Source organism: Citrus clementina, unplaced genomic scaffold (genome assembly GCF_000493195.1).
Source record: "Citrus clementina cultivar Clemenules unplaced genomic scaffold, Citrus_clementina_v1.0 scaffold_1, whole genome shotgun sequence".
Classification (NCBI taxonomy): Eukaryota; Viridiplantae; Streptophyta; class Magnoliopsida; order Sapindales; family Rutaceae; genus Citrus; species Citrus x clementina.
In genome coordinates, this window is record NW_006263303.1 from 7,915,986 (window position 1) to 7,937,233 (window position 21,248).

The window sequence follows — 21,248 nt, forward strand, 5'->3', positions numbered from 1 at the left end:
ACTCTGAATTATTCACGAATTATGATGAGTTTCTCAACTTATATTTCAACTCTTGATCGAGTATTTATTTTTCATGAATCAGAAATCATAACTTTACCTCTTATTAATAAATATTAATAGCCTGATTTTGGGACTTGGATAATTGTTGGACATAGGATTCCTATCATTACTCTTGTTATAATGTACCCTCTATTCCAAATTTAGTTTGCGCTATTTCTTAAAGAAAAGATAATTAATTTGTGTTATCAACAAAATCGTTTTGGGACCAAAGTTTGGTGAGATTAAAGAAAAAGGATAAGGCGAGTGACTTCGATTTGGCAGCAGTCGTGAGTCATGATAGAGGGATGCGGTGTATCATTAATTAAATAGGCGATTGAAATCGCCACCACATGACCACATGCTATTGCAGGTAGGCCTTACCTATTTATTGGTTGACGGTTTAAATGTTTGATTCATCATATATCCCTACATTACATAATGCCTCTCCTCTCTGCTGTGCCTGCCATATTTCTCCTTTAGGAATCCTTTAAACTGTCCATACTCCGTTTGATTACAGCAGCCTTTCTATTTTAAAATAAAATCCTAAGAAACTCACTACTCATTTGAGTTATCAATTCATTCTTCAGACAATCTTTCCTTTTCAAGTATCTCGAGGCAGAGATGAAACACTAAAACTTCAAGCTGCAAGAAAAATTTATATAAACCATATGATGCTTTGGTGTTACATGAAAATTGATGTAATGTTTGATGAAGACTGATAGCCGATACACATGTAAAATGATATTGCACTCAACATATATCATTCTATTACAAGATATAACTACTACCTTGGGCAATTGACAGGAGGATCCAAGCTGCCAACCAAAATGCCAAGATCAATGTCCTTGTCTTCAAACTTTTTGATGAAAGGGTGACTCTGAAAGCATAAAAAATTATAGCAATTAAGACTTTTAAGACATTTGTTAAGTGAAAAGATCCTGACTTGTTCGAAATATAGTAATGCAGCACACTTTGATTACTTACCAGGAGGTCCAAAGATGATGACCTATCTCGAGGATCCTTCTGTATGCTGCAAAAGGCAAAAGAAACAAGTGATCAAAATAATTATAATTCTGAGTTCAGTAAATAAAAGGCAACAAATTGTTGGGAATAAACCTAATAGCACTGGATCTCTCGATAAACTTATTGTTTCCCTCTCACTCGATATGCTTCATTTGTAAAGATTATCGTTATTGTTTATTGTTTAACAAGTAAACTATTTCTTAGTAGTAATATCTTTGTATAAGAAACTACCTGTTTCCTAAACAGGAATACTTTTAAAACAAGAAAACTACCAAACAGGAATCCTCCTAATCCCATAAAATAACTACAAAAAGAAATAGCCAACAAAACACGCGAAAGTTAGGATTAATTGCCTAGAAACCTGTTAAAATTAGAATACAAAAAATCCTTGTTGAAAAGGAAACATATCTGCTAACACATATGCAGATGATTATAATAATTATAACATGGGATAAAAGAATCAACAATGCTTTCATATTGTTGCAGTGATGTCAATTGATGAATAACCACCTATCTTCTCATCCAAAAGAACAGAGAAAATCATGTGATCTATCAACAAAAACTTACTCACAGAATTTTCTTCATATAGGCTCTGGTGAAAAGAAAAAGTTTTTATAATAATGGACTAGTAGCTGGAACCATCAGTTTAGACAATAACATAAGAAAATTAGAACACACAAACTATAAAGGAAAAGGTAATGCCTTAAGACAATGTTAAAAATGCAAACTGAAGGTCTAGGAAATACCAGGCTGATACAAATGAACAGAATTCTGGGGAGAACTGATCTGGTGGAGCAGTTGGTGGTGGGCTTTCCACAATGGCCTCCAAAAGCTCATAAAAGCTTGGCCAGCTTTGCTGGTCTTCAGATTGCATATAAGGGAAACGCCCAATAGCACATTCAAGTACTACCAAGCCCAGACTCCATATATCACTGCTATAGTCGTAAGTGCTCCCACTAATTCTTTCAGGCTGGAAAAGGAAAATAAAAATTTATAGTTAATCTTTTGCAGTAAACCATACCGTCTCTGTGTGCTTTGAATGTCCAAATATTTTTAAAAGCTCTCTAACAAAAGGCAACAAAAGAATAAGGGTAACTGAGTTCAAAGAGATAAGTTATCACATTTTTGTAAAATGTTACACTTACCGACATATAGTTGTAGGTTCCAACAAATGTATCCCTTTGACCCATAGAGCTACCTAGCATGGCACTCACACCAAAATCTGTAATTTTTACTTCCCCTTTATGGTTTACCAGCAGATTGGATGGCTTTATGTCCCTGTGTATTACATGTCTCTCATTATGCAAGTACACGAGACCTTGTAAAACCTGGAAGGTTACAAAAGAATTTATTTGTACCTCCTTTAGAGAGAGAAAAAATACTCTAAAATGTTGCAATGACTTTTGCGTTGTGGCAAAACATGTTAAGTCAAGAAGAAGGAAGCTTAGAGACCTGCTTACAAACAACTGCAAGATACGGTTCAAGAATTGTTTTAACTTGTCTGATGATATCTGCCAGAGAACCACGATCCATGTATTCCAACACAAGAGAAATGACTCCATTGTGATAGAAAGAGTGGTAGCAAACAACTACATGGGAACACTGTGATGCTTGATTTATTTTCAGCTCCTGCACAATTTGTTTACGGATTTCCTCTTGTATGTTCATCTGGATGATCTGTAATACACAACTGAATGAGCTTCTGAACTATAAAGAAATCAGACTGCCACAGTTAGAGTTGCAATTCCTTAATCATTTGACATCTTTTTACTTTAGTAGTCTCTGTAATAGTATTACAAAACACAAAAATAGAAGCAACGGTAACATTTATTTTGAGGAGAAATGTTGTGCTAGGGTGAAAGTTTGTTTCCCAAATTCATCCATTATATGAAGACAATTAGGAAAAACAGAATGCTGTAACAGATAATGGTTCTGAAATTAGATACACATTTGGCATATTTGCATCATAAGGAAAAACTAGCATAAGCCAAACTGTTGTATGCTAATAAATACTATCATAAGAAGAGGAATTGTTTTTGCTACTACATGTACATAAGAAATAAAAACCTGGGGGGGGGGGGGGAGAATTAGTTATACTCTCCAAGTCTCACCAGTGTCTCCACTAATTACTCCATTCTGGAAAATTGATTACAAAATAATACTACCACTGAAGACCGTAAATGGCAATTAAACATCTTCATGTTCATGTGTTTAGTTACTGTGCAGCTATGCGTACAGGATCCACTTTTTGCATACCCAAATACTCATGTGGATATGAAGCTTAATATTAATTTATTCTTCCATTAATGAAATAATTATCAATCCAAAAATTAAAAAAATGAAAATCTTCTGTTCTATCAGAAAAAATTTGAAGAACAGAAGTTAAAATAATAAAAGGAAGAGGCTAATAGAAAATTCTATGTTATAATTACCTTCAATGCAAATAATCTTCCAACCCATTTGTGGCGAACGAGTTGTACTACTCCACCGCTTCCCTTTCCTATTACTTTGATTGTCTCAAGGTCTTCCAATGAGAATTCAAAATCAAACTCCTTATAATCAGAAGGCTGTTCAAATTACAAGAAAAACAAAATTATGAGCTTACAGGCACAAATTTGAGGGAATCGTCCTAGAAATGAGGATAAACCTCTGATATGCAATGCGAAGAAATGCACATTGCAACAAAGTAAAGTGAGCAGCGCTTAAGCATAGGATATGAAATTTCAAATGACAAGAGTTTAAGACATTAAGATCACAGGCAAAAGGATGAGAAGATCAATTCATCAGAGGCTTGCAGTATGCATACAAATGGTCTAGTACTTTGGTAGGTAAGTTAAGGAAACCAATGTAGCAGTTTGAAAATATTCTTAAGCTTCCAATAGTCTTTAATTAGGCATTCTGAAGACTGAAGACATACATCTGACCAGCGAAAGAAGCAAGATAAACCCCAGAATGAACATTTGGAGAATCAAAATTCAAATTGCCGACAGAGGGAATTTTTTTAGAAAAATCCTAACTTCTAGTACAATCGTTATCAAAGTCTTTTTGTGCCAGTAACCATCACAGAAGAAGCAAACATCAGTAAATACATCAAAATCATATACAAAAGCAGAGATATCTCAAAATCCAGCACCTACATTGATTTCTTACCTCTACATAACTGACTCTAAATCTATCGATATTATCACATAATAAAGTGCTAATACATGCCAAATCCAGCAAATGGTAAAAGATTTTTGTAATCCAAGCAAATTAGAAGTTGAAAACAAACCAAACTATAAATGAAGTAAGATAGTGAAAATCTTACACGGGATTCATTTTCTTCAGAAATTAGCCGCAAACCCTTCTGATTCAAAAGCAAATCGCCATCATGAAACGTCCCACTCGCAGTCCTGACAAAACTCATCCATTATGACTAACCCATTATATATATAATTCATCAAGATTCAACTTTTTTCCCCTTCTTTACTGATATCAATGCAATTAAATTACCCAATAAAATAAAAAATGAAAATGTTAAAAGTTTCCCTTTCTTTAGTTTTTAATAACCTCAAACAAGCTATGAGCAACAATTAAATAAAGATACTTACAAGAAGGAAGTGATAGGGGTTTCTTGAACTGGAACAGAGAGCTTGAGTTGTTTCAATGGAGTCTTGGTCCTCATTTCTTCCAAAAAATTTACAGTAACTTCTTTTCTTTGCCTTCTTTCTAGGGTATAAATGGTGGCCCACTGAGAGTTCAGTGTTCTGATTATTCTGCTTTTCCTAACGGAACATAAATTCAAATCAATGGCCGCCCAAAAATACATCACTCATGACATTATGAATTAAGTATTTAAGCGAAGAGAGGTAATCAAGTGTGTCTGCACTTATCATGTTATGGTGGGATACTATTACTTGCTGTCAGTAAGACTTTGACTACTTTTATGGGTCCCGCTTTGGTTAAGATTCTGGTGGTGGTGATGCCACTGAGTCAGTTGATGTGTTTCACCCAATTAAATTGTGCCCTTGAGCTTTTGAATTTTTGGTTTGTTAAAATATTATTTATTAATAACTTTATAAAATAAATGAATGAGTTTACTACAGTACCTTAATTATCAGATGGCATCAAGAATATAGAGCTGGCTTATCTCAAAACACAAATATTAGATTACCGAAAATAAGATCAATCATTGCATTGGACCACCGGACGATACTTTACTAGATGCAGTATTGAATAGCTTTTTCAGAATCATGGAAACATTCTTGTTTATTATACAATCTTCAACGTAACCCCAACGTCTCATTAATCCTTGTCCATGTTAATTGATCCATTTTTGCATGGAAGACGAATTCTTCCATTTCTAACATATTCTCAAGTTAAGAAACATTAACTATCTCAAGGGTGAAAAAATTTTGTGGGTTATTGAGATGGTGGGTCCGACCGATTAGGATATGCTATTTCGCAGATTTGATATGGTAAATCCCGACAGAAAAAATTTTTATTTTAAATTTTATGAGCTCGTAACATTTAAATTTATGTTCCACCATAAAACCTATCAAACTCACCAAATAACAGGTTTTAATTGGTTCGGCGCACCACAAAAGACTCTCTTATCCCAAGAAAGAAAATCAAGTTAAAGATTTTTCTTTAATTAATAAGAATTTGTATATAGTGCTATGTTTTTTTTTTGTATATACATATTTTTTTTTATAAAGGGTGCATTTACATTATTGTATAGTTAAAATTTATTAAACTATATGTTTTTATTTAATAAATACAAATCACATCTTTCTAAAATAATAGCATAAGAATCAAAATGAGCATTAAATCCAAAGGCAGGCCATAGGCAACCGATCGAAAGAGATAAGCCAAAAAGAAACTCAGAATGTCATTAAAGAAAAAAAAAAAGAAACTGATAATAAACGCAAAACTAAGGCCTGTAATAGGTGACAATAATAATCAAGGCTTTTCCCAAATGCTTGCTTTTTTAAAATTTGCCTCTGTTATGTCTCTACTTGTGCCTTCCACTATACTATAATTTTAACGTTGCTTAGAAAAGGCAAAGACCTCAAAATTATTCGTTTTAGTCAATATATCCTACAAATATTAGATCATCCAATTGAAGTTTTGCACATCAATCGGCAAACATTGAGACGTAAGAGTGTTTACAATTAATGAGAATTGAAGGATTTAAAATGAAAGATGAAGAAGATTATTTCCCGTCTTGTAATTTTTCCTTTCTAAAAAATCTGTAAACATATTCCATTGTAAAGCTCTCGGATTCAAGCAATTTATGTAAGCATCTCTCATTTAATCTATTTAAAGTTCAAATGCATGTTTAGATTTCCGCAATTTAATTAAAGTTTTTAATTTTATAAAATCTGCTACGTTCCTCTAAGGCAAAGAGACCGGATCTCTGTCCTTAGTTGTATCTTCTCTTCTCTCTCCATCCAGTCAGAATACTATTTCTGGGATCCAGATCTAGTATTATCTATGAGCCTTTAGACTTTGTTGCTAGGCTTGTTTAAAAGAATTTGTTTGAAACCATCCATAACTTTGCCTTCTAGTATTTCGGCTGGAAAACAGAACGTGCGAGATATTGATCTTGAAATACTAACTAGGCAACTCAAGAGGGGGGTGAATTGGGATTTTAAAAATTATCATAGGCAAACCACACAACAATTTAATCTATTGCCTTAATCAAATTGAAAACAATAAATTCAATCATGAACAATATTAAAAGAGTAAGGGAAGAGAAAACAAACACAAGGATTTTTATGTGGTTCGGCAATCCCCGCCTACGTCCACGCCTCCAAGCACACCGGGCTTGAGGATTTCACTAAGCTAGCCTCCCAAGGCTTCAAACGCTTACAATTGACTTCCAAGGTGTCAATGGACCTTTACAACAAGAGATTATCCCCAATCTCTTAACCCAAGTGTATCCCAACACTTACAATCTTTTAACTTGATTTTACAAAAAAGATTACAAATGAATCTCTCTCACACAATATGTTTGATCACAAGTGAAAGCTCAATGTGTGAATGAATGAGATGAATACAAAGATTTAAAGCTCAATGAAAGTTGTATTCTCTATATTTTGCTCAATGATGATCGTTGGAATCCTTCTTGTTTGAATTGGATTGAGCTTATTTATAGTTGGAGCTGAAAAACTAGCCGTTACAAACTGTCTGCCCGAAAACGGTTCGCCGTTAACCATTAACGGTTAACTGTTTACGCTGGTCAAAGTTACCGTTGGGCCAATTTTCAAATAAACGGTTAGCCATTTAGGCTTACCCTTTCGCCGTTAATTTCCAGAGACCTGCAAAACAAATTTGGTTTAACTGTTCCTACTAAACGGTTCAAGGTTAGCAAACTGAAAATAATCGGTTAACCGTTTTCAGTAAACGGTTCACCGTTAGTTTCCAGAATCATCATTTTAACAATACTTTGCAGAACATGCTTTCTGGAAATTATCGGTTAGCCTTTTTTAAATAAACGGTTAGCCGTTTTTAAATAAACGGTTAGCCGTTTGCTACAGTGATTGCTACAGTAACCTGCACAGTGCACTATTTTTTAAAATTACAGTTTGACCCCAAAACTTTACAAAACTGTACTATAATCCAAAACGTTATGAAACTTTACAAATAGGTCCAATTTCAGAATTTCTAAGTAATGCTTTGTTAATCCCAAAACTTTTTGAAATTATGTTATAGCCCAAAATGCTATGACACTTTTCAAATAAGTCCTTCACCAAAATTTCAAGCAATACTTGTTTATTTCAAAGTTTTCAAAATGTTTCAATTAAACCATAAACTTTGAAAAACAACCAATTTCATAAAATCATTTTTCTATTAAATATGAAACATTTATAATGTGAAAATAATGATTCATTTAAAAAGAATGAAAACAATCAATTTCATAAAATCATTTTTCCATTAAATATAAAACCTTTATAATGTAAAAATAATGATTTATTTAAAAAGAATAAAAACAATCTAAGCTTAAAAGATATATCATTCTTAATCTTGTTTGTTATCATCAAAATCAATATTATGGAAACATATATGTTAACAATCTCCCCCTTTTTGATGATGACAAACATTTCATGTATTTAAAGAATGATTCCACAAAAATTATTTGAGCTTAAAAAATATATCATTCTTAATCTTGTTTGTTATCATCAAAATCAATATTATGGAAACATATATGTTAACAGATCTGTTCTAAGTCAGATCTGGTCTCAAAGGCAGATTAAGTTCTGCATCGATCTGGTCACAACGCCACGTACTAAGGTATATAACCAAATCAATTCTTCATTAAAATTCAATTTAAAATTTGCTGAAAACACATCTATCCTTCGATCCTATTTCCTTCTGGTATCAGAGCCAAGGGGGAGGATAGTGTAATATAGGTTAGAGATTTGTGTTTAAAGACTTGTGTTTTAGTTGAATTTTGTGTGTGTGGTGAGTGTTACTTCTGGTGCCTTGGTAGTTTTTGGTCGTAAGTCCCGATTTGGTTGTAGGGCAGTAAAACCAATTCTTAACCTTGGATTGTAGCAATACCTACAAGACTAAAACTAGAATATAGGTTTTTACCATGGACTCTCTGCTCTGTAGAGCATCATCCTTTTCTAGCTCTTCTTCCGGGAAGACTAGTGATTCAAAGAATGTCGTAAATTCAGAAGAATTTGTAATTAAAGACTTTAATAAAGCAATTGGTAATTGGGAATTACCAAAGATATCTAAAGAAATGATTTACAAAACAAAAAAGCTCGATTTTTTAAAGAATGATTATGTTATAAAAACTGAAGAACGAGACATAACCCTTTCAAAACCTTTTGAAACAATTCATTTGTTTTCAGAACAGTCTTTAAAGAAATTAAAAGATAAAAATTTTAATTATATTCATATCGGTTTAATATAAGTTGGTATAAAACCTTTAACAAAAGAAGGTCTCGATACCTCTATTCTTGTTGTCCTAAGAGATGGACGATTCATATCTTTTGATAATTCTTTACTAAGTAGTATAGAATCAAGTCTTTATAAAGGTCCCATTTCATTCAGTTGTTATCCAAACATAACAATTTCTTTAAAAGACAAAAATATTTTAAAAAGCATGATTTTACAAATCAAGACCCATAATTATCAAATGATTGAGGGATCTGTCCCAGTTGCCTTAATCTTTAAAATTTCATACAAAGCCATGATTTCTGCGTTTAGTACGCAACACAAATTTCAGTCAAAAAGAGATGAGACTCTTCTCTTGTAGACTGATCTGTCTAAAGCCAACACTATTATTCTATCCAATGGAAAGATGTCAATCTTCCAGACGAATGGATTCTTGAAGGAGCTACCGCTCCAGTAATTCCAAAACAACTTGAGCCTAATACAGAGTTGCAAAATGTAACTCAATATTCTGATGGTAAAGTCAAACTTTCTTTTAGGAGATCTACATCTACTAGATTCTCCGACAAAGACTCATGCTCAAGTATTCCTTCACTAGAAAGGAAATTTTCAAAAATTCCTTCTGTTATAAATCTTCATTTCCAACCAATAAAGAGTTAACCTAGGTTTTCCACTTCGGATATACCCAGTTCTTCTATTCACTCTGTTGACTATACCACTAGTGTTCTACACCCAATCTACACTAGTAGTCAACACGGACAAAGACAGGAAGAGAAGGAACCTTTTCCTCCTACTTCCCCTACATTTTCTGCTGTAACAGAAAATGTAATTAGTGTCATTGAAAAAGAATTTGAATTAGATAAAACTCTTCTTCATAATGATTTTTATTCTGACACTAATAAAGAAAAAAGACTTTGGTTTTTTAAGAAATTCCTAAACCAAAGAAAAGAAATCCAACAAATCTATTATGAGTTTGTAAATATGCATAAAGTTCATATATTATTTTTTGATTGGTTTCAGATGTATGCTTCAGATAACAAGATTAGTTATCCTTTTAAAGAATCAAATCCCATTACTATTAGGAAGAAAAACACTGAATGGATTCTTTCTGGTAGTGGTAGAACTATAGAATCTGAACATCCACCTCTTAGGAGTTTGACCATTGAACATGGTGAACTTCCTGTTGAGATTAAAGCCTCACCTTATAAAATCCATAAAGATCCAGAGTCGGATTTAGATAGTATTATCCAACAGAATAATTTCTGTAATGCTAATCTAAATACGATAGGAAAACAGTTGACTAGGATAGAAAATCAATTCCAAAAGTCAACCATAGCTGTTTCTCCTACCACTTCAAAATTGGATTCTGACAAAAAGCTTAAAGAGCCTATTTTCAAACATTTTCAGGTTTCGAAAGATAGTTAAAAGCTTGTTCAAGGGTCAAAATCAGATTTTGCTAAAGCCATTAGAGACCAATTGGATAGAATAGAAGCTTCTTCCTCATCCAGTAAGGTCCAGATAACCCCAGACAGTGCTCAATCTAGTAAGATTGGTGTACTAGAATATAACAATGTTTCTATAGCCTCTTCAGACATAGAAGCATTTAAAGAAGAACCATCTGTTCCTAAAGCCAACAAAATCCATTGGGAATTAGCCCTACCTACTGTCAAATCTCCACCTGACCTAGCCATAGACAACATGCCAAGTGCATTAAACCAATCTCGTTTTAATGCATCCTCTGTCTATGAGTGGAATATTGATGGTATGTCTGAGTATAACATCCTAGGATTGTTGCAACAGATGACCATAGCAGCAAACACTTATAAAACTCAGTCGGGAGCTTCTGACAAAGCCATTGCAGAAATTCTCATTGTTGGTTTTACTGGTCAACTTAAAGGTTGGTGGGATCATCTTCTCACCAAACAGCAACAGTTAGATATCCTAGATTCTATTCAAATAGATGAAAATGGAGCTCCCATTCTTGATGAATTTAATAGTCCGATTCAGGATGCCATTGCTACCCTGATTCTGACTATATCCCTCTATTTCATAGGTGATCATTCACACCTTAGAGATAAAAATGCTAAGTTACTACATAATTTGAGATGTAGGAAACTTAGTGAATTCCAAAACTACAAAACCACATTCTTTACCATACTTTTCCTTAGGGATGATGCAAATCATATAACTTGGAAGGAAAAATTCATTGCAGGTTTACCTACCCTATTAGGAGAAAAGGTTAGGAATTCTATTAAAGCCCTTTATGACAACCGTATACCATATGATGAGCTCACCTACGGTGAACTTGTCAATTTCATTAATAAGGAAGGTTTAAAGATTTGTCAAGACTTAAAATTACAGAAACGACTAAAATGGGAGCTTAGAAAATCTAAGCAAGAATTAGGTAGTTTCTGTAAGCAATTCAATTATGACCCCTTTAAAACCTCCACCTCAAAAGATTGTGATGGTAAGTGTTTTTCAAAACCTTACAAAAAACATTACAAGTCTAAAAGCCATAGAAAACCCTTTCAAGATTTTAGAGAACTTTCTTATAAGAAACCATCAATGCCTTATAAGAAGCCCAATTTCTCTAAAAAGAAAGAGTTTAAACCTAAACAAAAAACTCCTTTTAACTACAAAGAAACCACATGTTATAAATGTGGAAAGAAATGTCTCACTGCAAAATTCTATAGAATGAGCAGAAAACTCCACGAGCTTGACCTTGATGAAGAAATACTCTCTAAAGTAGCCCCTTTGCTTATAGAGTCTTCTGACTTTGAGTCTTCCATGACGAGAGACAGTGAGCCTTTACAGGTTGATGAGTTAATTGACTCAGATACGTCTGTTTCCAGTGATAGTGATTCTGATACGGAATCCTATTTAAAGACTAAAAAACTCAATGTTTTGACTAAAGAACAAGAAACTTTTCTTGAGTTAGTAAAACATATTTCTGACCCTACTCTTTAAAAAGAGTATCTTGATAAGCTTCTAAAAACCCTAGAGCTAAGAGATAGACTAGAAACTTCTAAAGCCCCTATCATTAAAAAGAATACGTATGATCTTACTGAGATCTTGAATAAAAAGAAAGCAAAGAAAACAATTCCCAATATCCAAGACCTTCAAAGAGAGATTAAAGAAATCAAACTTGAAATAAAAGACTTAAAAGAAAAACAAAAAAATGATTCTGAAACCATCCAACTCCTCCTACAAAAACAATTACAGGATGATTCGGATAAAGAATCTGAAAATGGTGATAATGGTGATCAAAGCCTAGAAAACATTGAATCTATACCCAATGACTTTCTGTTTGTTTTAAAACAAATCACCACAAGAAAATACTTGATTAAAATCACCTTAATTCTCTCTAAAGATTTTATAATTGACACCATTGCCCTTTTTGATACTGATGCCGATTTAAATTGCATTAAAGAAGACATTGTCCCTAAAAAGTTTCACGAAAAAACCACTGAAAGACTTTCTGCTGCTAATAATTCAAAATTAAAAGCTAAATCTAAAGTTGAAGCCTCTATTCATAACAATGGTTTTGAATTTAAGACTTCTTTTATTTTTACAAATGACATACACCATACTGTCATTTTAGGAACCCTCTTTATAAATTTAATTACCCCCTATACTGTCAACTATGATAATATCTCATTTAAAGCAAGATCTAAAAGACTTATTTTCCCTTTCATAGAAAAAGAAAAAACAAGAAATTTAAATATTGTTAAAGCTTGTTCTGTTTATCAGAACCAAATCAATGCACTCCTTAAATCTAAACAAAATGATTTAACTTGTTTGAAAAAAGATTTGAGTTTACAAAGAATTGAAAGCCAATTACAAAATGAATTTATAAAAAGAAAAATCTCTGATTTTAAAGACCTCATTGAAAAAGAAATATGCGCGGATCTACCATCTGCTTTCTGGAACAGAAAATAACATTTGGTTGACTTGCCTTACGAAAATTCCTTTGATGAAAAACAAATGCCTACTAAAGCCCGTCCAATCCAGATGAACATGGAATTGGAACAACATTGTAAAGATGAGATAAAAGATTTAGAATAAAAAGGACTAATAGTAAAATCTAGGTCTCCATGGTCTTGTGCCGCTTTCTATGTTAACAAAAACTCTGAAATAGAAAGAGGAACACCTAGACTTGTGATAAACTATAAACCTTTGAACAAAACATTAAAATGGATTAGGTATCCCATACCTAATAAAAGAGATTTGCTCCAGAAACTTCATTCTGCATTCATTTTCTCAAAATTTGATATGAAATCTGGATTTTGGCAAATTCAAATTCATCCCAAAGACTGCTATAAAACCGCCTTTACTGTTCCTTTCGGACAGTATGAATGGACTGTAATGCCATTTGGTCTAAAGAATGCTCCCTCAGAATTTCATAGAATAATAAATGACATTTATAATCCTTTCTCTGAATTCTGCATTGTTTATATTAACGATGTACTGATCTTCTCCCAAACAGTAGATCAGCATTTCAAACATTTAAAGACCTTTTACCTTGCCACTAGAAGGGCTGGTTTAGCCATTTCTAGTTTTAAAGTTTCTTTGTTTCAAACAAAGATCAGATTCCTTGGTCATTATATTTCCAAAGGAACCATAACACCTATAGACAGATCTCTTGCGTTTGCAGATAAATTTCCTGATAAAATGCTTGACAAAACCCAATTACAAAGATTCTTAGGAAGTTTAAACTATGTTCTCGATTTTTGTCCAAACATCAATAGGATTTCAAAGCCATTGCATGATAGATTAAAGAAAAATCCTGTTGCATGGACTGATGAGCATACTAAGACTATTAAACTGATAAAATAATCTGTTAAAAATATCCCATGTTTGTTTCTTGCCAATCCTACATTACTTAAAATTGTTAAAACTGATGCATCAGAGTTAGGTTATGGAGGTATATTAAAGCAAAAAAAAAAAATGATAAAGAACAAATAGTGCAGTATGTTTTTGCTCACTGGAATGAATGCCAAAGAAATTACTCTACCATTAAAAAAGAAATTCTTTCTATTGTTTTGTGTATATCGAAATTCCAAAGTGATTTATTAAATCAAAAATTTTTGCTTAGAATTTATTGCAAAGCGGCAAAACATGTTTTGAAAAAAGATGTTCAAAATATTGCTTCAAAATAAATTTTTGCAAGATGGCAAGCTATTTTAAGCGTTTTTGATATTGAGTTTATTAAAGGAGATACAAATTCTGTCCCTGATTTTCTAACCAGGGAATTTCTTCAAAACAGATAATGCCGCCCAAGAAGAAAGACAAAGGTAAAGCTGTTCTAAAAGACACTGAGTCACATCCAACCTCCAAAGAACCCCAATCAACCCCCTCTAAAGAAAAATTACTTTCTTCTGCCATGCCTATAAAATCCTGGATTGAAATGGCTGAAGAACAAGAAGCCCAATATAAAGCCACTACCTCCGAAGACCAGGTAAAAGAATGAATATTACAAAATCTCCAGAGCTTATGCTCGCCTTACAAAATATTTCTCAAAGTAAAGCCCTTTCTCAAGTTCCTGAGAAAGAAAAACTTGTTTCTAAAGAAATTTCAAAATCTTCTTCCCCTAAAGAAGTTGTTTCATGTGAAAGCTCTTCTTCACAAATTATTGTTTCTCAATCAAAGCTTTAACAAAAATCTTCGGATTGGTTTAATAAAGCCTATCAACAAAATGTTTTAACCATAGAAGATGAATTTTATCATTCTGATCCATTTTAGGCTATTTCAAAGATTTTTCCGAAAGGCTGATTTTTCAAACCATGGGATTTAACAAAACCCCAATCTTTCTACCAAAGCATACTTGAGTTCACTGAGTCAGTAAAGTTTAAACATTTCTTCCTTAGTGAAGCTCATTCTGAGCCAGCCTATTCCACAGCTACCATCCTTAAAGTCCTTAGCCCAAATCAGTGGGGTGACCAGCTCCACAAATCAAAGACTTTTCCCGCCAATTTTCAATGACGTTTAAACCGCTGTCTAACTTTCTCCTACTGGGATTATCAGCAGGCTTGGTTTAATACCTTTTTTTATCCAAAATCCCAAAAGATCTCACTCTTGGTTATTTTTCTTTAATTCAAAAATAACCGTTCAAAGCCTTTCAAATTGGTTCAAAATTTGGTGGAACTATTTTGGGCCAAGCCCAGAAATTCTAACCCAAAATGCCATCAAATGTTTAAATTTATTTAAAGCCCACTATGTTCCTTCTGAGCCTGAGAAGAGATTTCCTCATTTTCTCTGTTTCTGTACAAATTTTTTCCTTCTCTGGGTTTGGATGTGGAATTTCCAATACCACACCATAGACACCCAACTAGTTTTACAAAGAACCTTCAAAGCCAAATGGTGGTCTAAATTTGATGAACAGTCAAAATTGTCTGAAGCCACAATCCAATCCTGGCTATCTACAAGAGGCCTCCTTGCCCCAAGTAAAGAAGTAGCCAAAGCCCAAAGTACTTTCCTTGCCCAGAGAGCAAAATCCCAATCCCTGTTGGCCAGTGCCAAAACCGAAGATGAATATTTCAAAGTAATGCAGCAGCTTCTTGCCACGAGATCTGAACCATCCGTTGCAAGTTCTTCTTCAAGCTCCTCAGGCGATGCTGAACCGTTCATTTCCCTTGGAGATGAAAACGAAGATGACTGCTTCAGAATATTCTCTTCTATAAAGCATTAAAGCTTTGATAAAAAAAAAGAGTAAATATTCTCTTATTTTCCTTATTTCCTTTATTACTTATGCAATCAATAATTGTGTTTCCCTTTGTAATAATTACTTTGTTGTAATAATTTTTAGTATATATTTGTGTATTTGTTTATTTTTCTGGGTGGTCCCCTAGACACAAGTGAGAGCGCACATGTCTCTTCACCTGGGTTTTTACCTTTTCAAGACCACTTTTCTATGTTGCTGTCTCCACTAAAGTCTCATCCTACCAGCCACGCATGTGAAATTACAGCAAAATCAATTAAAGCTGAAGATACCCTCAATCATATTGTCTCCCACGACACTTCCCTTGATTGGCCTTTTCTGGTAAAGCTACAGTTTCGCTACAGTGGATGAATAAAGCTACGGTTGAAGCTACAGTTGAAGCTATAGACTCGCCACAGTTCAAGCTTCAGTTGTTTTTAAATTCAAAGCTATGTAACATTTAGGGACAGAGTTTTGTTTACAATTTTCATATTCTCTCTCTCTTTACGAGAAATCAGGATCAAGACATCAAGGAAAATTATTTCCTGTCTTGTAATTTTCCCTTTCTAAAAAATCTGTAAACATATTCCATTGTAAAGCTCTCAGATTCAAGCAACTTATGTAAGCATCTCTCATTTAATCTATTTAAAGTTCAAATGCATGTTTAGATTTCCGCAATTTAATTAAAGTTTTTAATTTTATAAAACCTGCTACGTTCCTCTAAGGCAAAGAGACCGGATCTCTGTCCTTAGTTGTATCTTCTCTTCTCTCTCCATCCAGTCAGAATACTATTTTTGGGATCCAGATCTAGTATTATCTATGAGCCTTTAGACTTTGTTGCTAGGCTTGTTTAAAAGAATTTGTTTGAAACCATCCATAACTTTGCCTTCTAGTATATCGGCTGGAAAACAGAACGTGCGAGATATTGATCTGTTCTAAGTCAGATCTGGTCTCAAAGGCAGATTAAGTTCTGCATCGATCTGGTCACAACGCCACGTACTAAGGTATATAACCAAATCAATTCTTGATTAAAATTCAATTTAAAATTTGCTAAAAACACATCCATCATTCGATCCTATTTCCTTCTGGTATCAGAGCCAATGGGAGGATAGTGTAATATAGGTTAGAGATTTGTGTTTAAAGACTTATGTTTTAGTTGAATTTTGTGTGTGTGGTGAGTGTTACTTCTGGTGCCTTGGTAGTTATCAGACCCCCAACAATATTATCCTATTTCCTTATGGATAATATTGTTATTCCCTAGTTGCCCATAAATAATCTACCCATTCTGACCTTCTTGGCATTCTTGTGCATTTATTGGTTGTATTTTTCCTCGGAGATAAATTCCTTATATATGCAACCATGTCTGTATATGCATATTTTGTTGGGGGTCTAATATGCCTTATTTCTATATCCCTAGCTAACTGATGTTGTTGTAAATCAATTGCTTGTAGTGCTTCACCTTCTGTTACTTATATATCTTGAGACTCAGTTTCAACAGCTTCTGGTTGTATTTCATCTTCACAGGTATTAGAGAACTCCACCTCAATCGTTTCACCTTGATCAATGACCTTAGTGGCTTGTGTCTTATTTGCACTAATGTCAGTATCAGAAGTGACTTGATCAGGGTTATTGATCATAGCAACTTCATTAAACTGAACATCTCTACTAATTAGACACTTATTAGCCTCTCTACACCATACCCTGTAGCCTTTTACCCCATTCAGATAACCAACAAACCCTCCTTTTACAGCTCTTGCATCAAGCTTCCATTGTCTAACATGGACATAAGTAGGGCATCCAAATACCATGAGATGTTTATAACTTCCAGGCTTTCCAAACCAAAGCTCTTCAGGAGTTTTAAAGCCAATTACAGCATATGGACTTTTGTTTACTAGGTAACTAGCTGTAGAAACAACTTCTGCCTAAAAACTTTTAGGAAGCTTAAAGTTTATCAGCAAACACCTTGTCTTATCAACAAGTGTTCTATTCATCCTCTCAGTTAAACTATTTTGCTGAGAGGTGAATCTCACTGTTTTGTGCCTCATAATTCCCCATTTCTGGCAGCTTTGCTCAAATTCTTTGTTACAAAATTCAAGTCCATTGTATGTTCTTAAGCATTTTACCTTGAAACCAGATTGAGTCTCCACCAAAGTCTTCTGAATCTTGAACTTTGCCAAGGCTTAGTCTTTGGTCTTCAGTATGTAGATCCATACTTTCCTGGAATACTCATCTATAACCGACATGAAATATCTTCCCCCACTCAAAGATGGCACCTGGGCAAGCCCCCACAGATCAGCATGCACATAGTCTAATCGTTGCCAAAAATGCAGTTTTCACAAAAATCTAACTCATCTATTTTATCACCACACAACAATCCTTTCTTACTCAACTCTTGCATTCCCCTAATACTCATATGGCCAAGTCTAAGATGCCATAACACGGTTCTATCAACATCAGAAATAGCAGGCATTGCAGCTGACACAGATACTAATGATCCTTCTAACACATAAAGGCCATTTTTCTTTACTCATTTCATTATCATCTCAGTCCCCTTCATAATCTTTAAACCACCATTCTCATATTTGAAGCAATATCCCATACTATCCAGCATGCCTAAAGAGATCAAGTTTCTCTTTAGCCTAGGTGCATGCCTTACATCACATAGAGTTGTAACAGTCTCATCAAACATCTCTATTTTGACAGACCCCATACTAACAGCCTTACACACATTGTTATTGCCCATCAACACTCTACCACCATCCACAGATTCATATATATGGAAAAGGCTTCTATCAGGATACAAATGAAAGGAACAATCTGAATCAAGAACTCACTGACTTTTAATATTGTTGTATGAAGCCACCAACAAATTAGCCCTATGATTAGGGTTGGCAATTTAAGGGCCTAGGCCGGGCTTTGCCAAGCCCAGGACCAGGCCCATATCTTGTTTAAAAAGTCCAGGCCCTCTCAAAGCCCATCCAAATTGGGCGGGCTTTGGGCGGGCCGGGCCTGTACGAATTTTCAAATTTTTTTTTAATAAAACTATAAATTTTCAAAACATAATTATCCAATACATAATACTACAATAGGCTAAAAACTTAAACATAATTCTCTAATACATGATTAGCCAACACAAAATATAAAAATACTAACATCACAAGTACCATACACAACATACAAATCAAGTAATCAACCACTAATATAAAAAAAAAAAAACTAATCCAATATTTGCGGGCCATCTTCGTCCTCATCCTTCAATTCCTCGCCGGTAAAAATCTCTTCTTCAGGAACTCCACCTAATAAAAAAAAGTGTTAAAATAAATAATAAAGCAAAATAATTAGTAATTAATTTTGTAAAAAAATGTTTTTATACCTCTATTGCTAGTAGCCCATAACCAATGCTGAGAGCACATGATAGCTTCCAACGTGTCTGGATGTAGTCTACTTCGATGTGGACTCAATGTTCTACCCCCCGTACTAAAAGCCGACTCTGAGGCAACAGTTGTCACAGGTATGGCTAGCAAATCCTTGGCCATCTCCGCCAAAATAGGATATTTACCTTTGTTCATCTTCCACCATTGTAAAACATCAAAATCCAGAGTTCTTTTGACTAAAGGATCCTCCAAATACCTATCTAAGTCAGACTTCGAACTAATAGGTTGACTATTTTAGGTTGCATATGCATCAAAATCACCCAAATCATCTATATCATCAAAATCAATAAGAGATTGGTCGGAAGGAACAACAAGTGCGGTAGAAGACTCACCAACAACACCGTATCTCGTAGTTGCGGATTTGGCCTCATAATAATTCATCATTTCATCACAAAGCTCCCGTACTCTCTTAAGTTGATTTTCAAGGCCGACTACATAAATCTTCGGATAATAATAATTAATCAACATCATCTTGTATCTCGGATCAAGAATAACAGCCATGACCAATACCCCACTAATCTCATCCCAATACTTCAAAAATTTTCCAATCATGTTATCCGCCATATTCTTAACTGCAGGAACATCGGATGTTTGCCAACCCTTCAATGCAATCCTCATTTTACAAACCAATGGAAAAAAAAAGATTAGCAGTGGGGTATGTTGTACCTGAAAACATCTCAGTCAACTTTGAAAAAAGGCCTCAAATAATCTAGCATTTGCTTAGCCAACTCCCATTCCTCACTACTAGGCAAACACTTGTATTGTGGCTCAAGTGTTTGCAGTCGAGAAAAAACACTTTTATACTTCACTGCAAGTTCAAGCATCGCAAAAGTCGAATTCCATCTAGTTGGACAATCAAGCCCCAACTTTTTCACATCTATTTGTATTTGACAACATGCCAACTCAAACTTTTCCACCCGTTTTGGCGATGAACTCCAGTAAGACACACTGTCTCTAACATGTGTAATACCACTCTCAATCACCGACAACCCATCCTTCACAATTAAATTCAAAATATGAGCCGCACACCTCATATGAAAAAAATTACCGCTCAATATCATTGACTCAATGGACAACAATCCCTTCAATCTTGCAACCATCGCATCATTAGTTGAACAATTATCCAAAGTAACTGTGGATAACTTTCTATCTAGATTCCAATCCATCAAACACTTCACCAAAATTTGGGAAATGCAATCAGCTGTATGTGGGGCTTGCACATATATAAATCTGTTCAAATTTAAATAAAAAATTTTTAAATTTAATAAAGTGCCTATACTGTACAAATTTAAATACAAAATTTAAATATTTAATAAAGTAAAAATACCTTAGAATTCGACTTTGCAAATGCCAAGAGTTGTCAATGAAATGCCCTGTAACAACCATATAACCTTTCTTTTGATTACAAGCCGTCCACATGTCTGTAGTAATTGCCACCCTACTATTAGTAATCTCCAACAAATTCATTGTTTTCTTTTTTTATCATTCCACACTTCTTCTTGAACATTTTCCGACTCCACAGATGGATTTGAAGGTAAATTAGAAGATTCAGGGACATTTTCCATTATAAACCTATACAAAATTATAGGAGATAAAATATTAAATTAATAAATTAATTAAGCTAAGTGTAAAAGTAGTAAACGCATACTGCATTTACAAGCACAGGAGTGACAGGACAGCAAATTTACATTTGCAATGCCATGGCTGTACTAATTAAATTCTACTATTTAAATGCATTTCACAACATGCTCAATAGTTGAAACTATATACCTATATTCTTGTATTTTCATTTAAAAACATAAGCTAGGATTGCTTATTATTTTATCTGTATCAGCAAATGTAAATTGATTTTTGCCTGGTTAAACTCTTTTCTGTGTTCTAGCGAGTTCATGTCAAAAGAACCAAGGAGGAAAATTCGAATATTATATATATTGCACAAATAACAGAATATTGTAAAATAAAGTAGCAATGAAGCAAACTTGTACAATTTTCCATCTGTCAAAGAACCAACACTATATAATATATGTATCAGAGAATGCCTTCACCGATAAATTTCTTAAAATATTTTAATAAAAATCGCAATCATTTGATCATTTCCTATCAACAATAATCGCAATCATTTCCTATCAACAATAATCGCAACAAAAAAAATGACAGGAAGCTTAATT

The 21,248-nt window shown here is 33.8% G+C and overlaps 1 protein-coding gene across 2 annotated transcripts; it reads right to left on the reverse strand.

Annotated features, from left to right (window-relative positions):
* Positions 1-352: 352 nt before the first annotated feature.
* LOC18056166 (mitogen-activated protein kinase kinase 6) lies at positions 353-4,847 on the reverse strand. 2 transcript variants are annotated; one of them, XM_024178057.1, is made up of 9 exons: positions 4,653-4,847; positions 4,370-4,454; positions 3,495-3,629; positions 2,515-2,739; positions 2,208-2,390; positions 1,809-2,032; positions 1,024-1,069; positions 828-916; positions 650-681 (listed from the first exon to the last, which is right to left on the reverse strand). In XM_024178057.1, the coding sequence occupies exons 1-9, from the start codon at positions 4,724-4,726 to the stop codon at positions 669-671; spliced, it is 1,074 nt and encodes a 357-aa protein (XP_024033825.1). In that variant the 5' UTR covers positions 4,727-4,847; the 3' UTR covers positions 650-668. The 2 variants fall into 2 exon arrangements, with proteins under 2 accessions (XP_006451333.1, XP_024033825.1); XM_006451270.2 differs by having other exon boundaries at positions 353-916.
* Between the last annotated feature and the right edge of the window lie 16,401 nt (positions 4,848-21,248).

Coding starts and splice junctions, on each gene's coding strand:
- LOC18056166 (XM_024178057.1), bottom strand. CDS start 4,726: ATGAGGACCAAGACTCCATTGAAACAACTCAAGCTCTCTGTTCCAGTT. Junction 2,391..2,514: donor TTGCAGTTGTTTGTAAGCAG/GTCTCTAAGCTT, acceptor GTAACCTTCCAG/GTTTTACAAGGTCTCGTGTA. Junction 917..1,023: donor CATCATCTTTGGACCTCCTG/GTAAGTAATCAA, acceptor TTATGCTTTCAG/AGTCACCCTTTCATCAAAAA.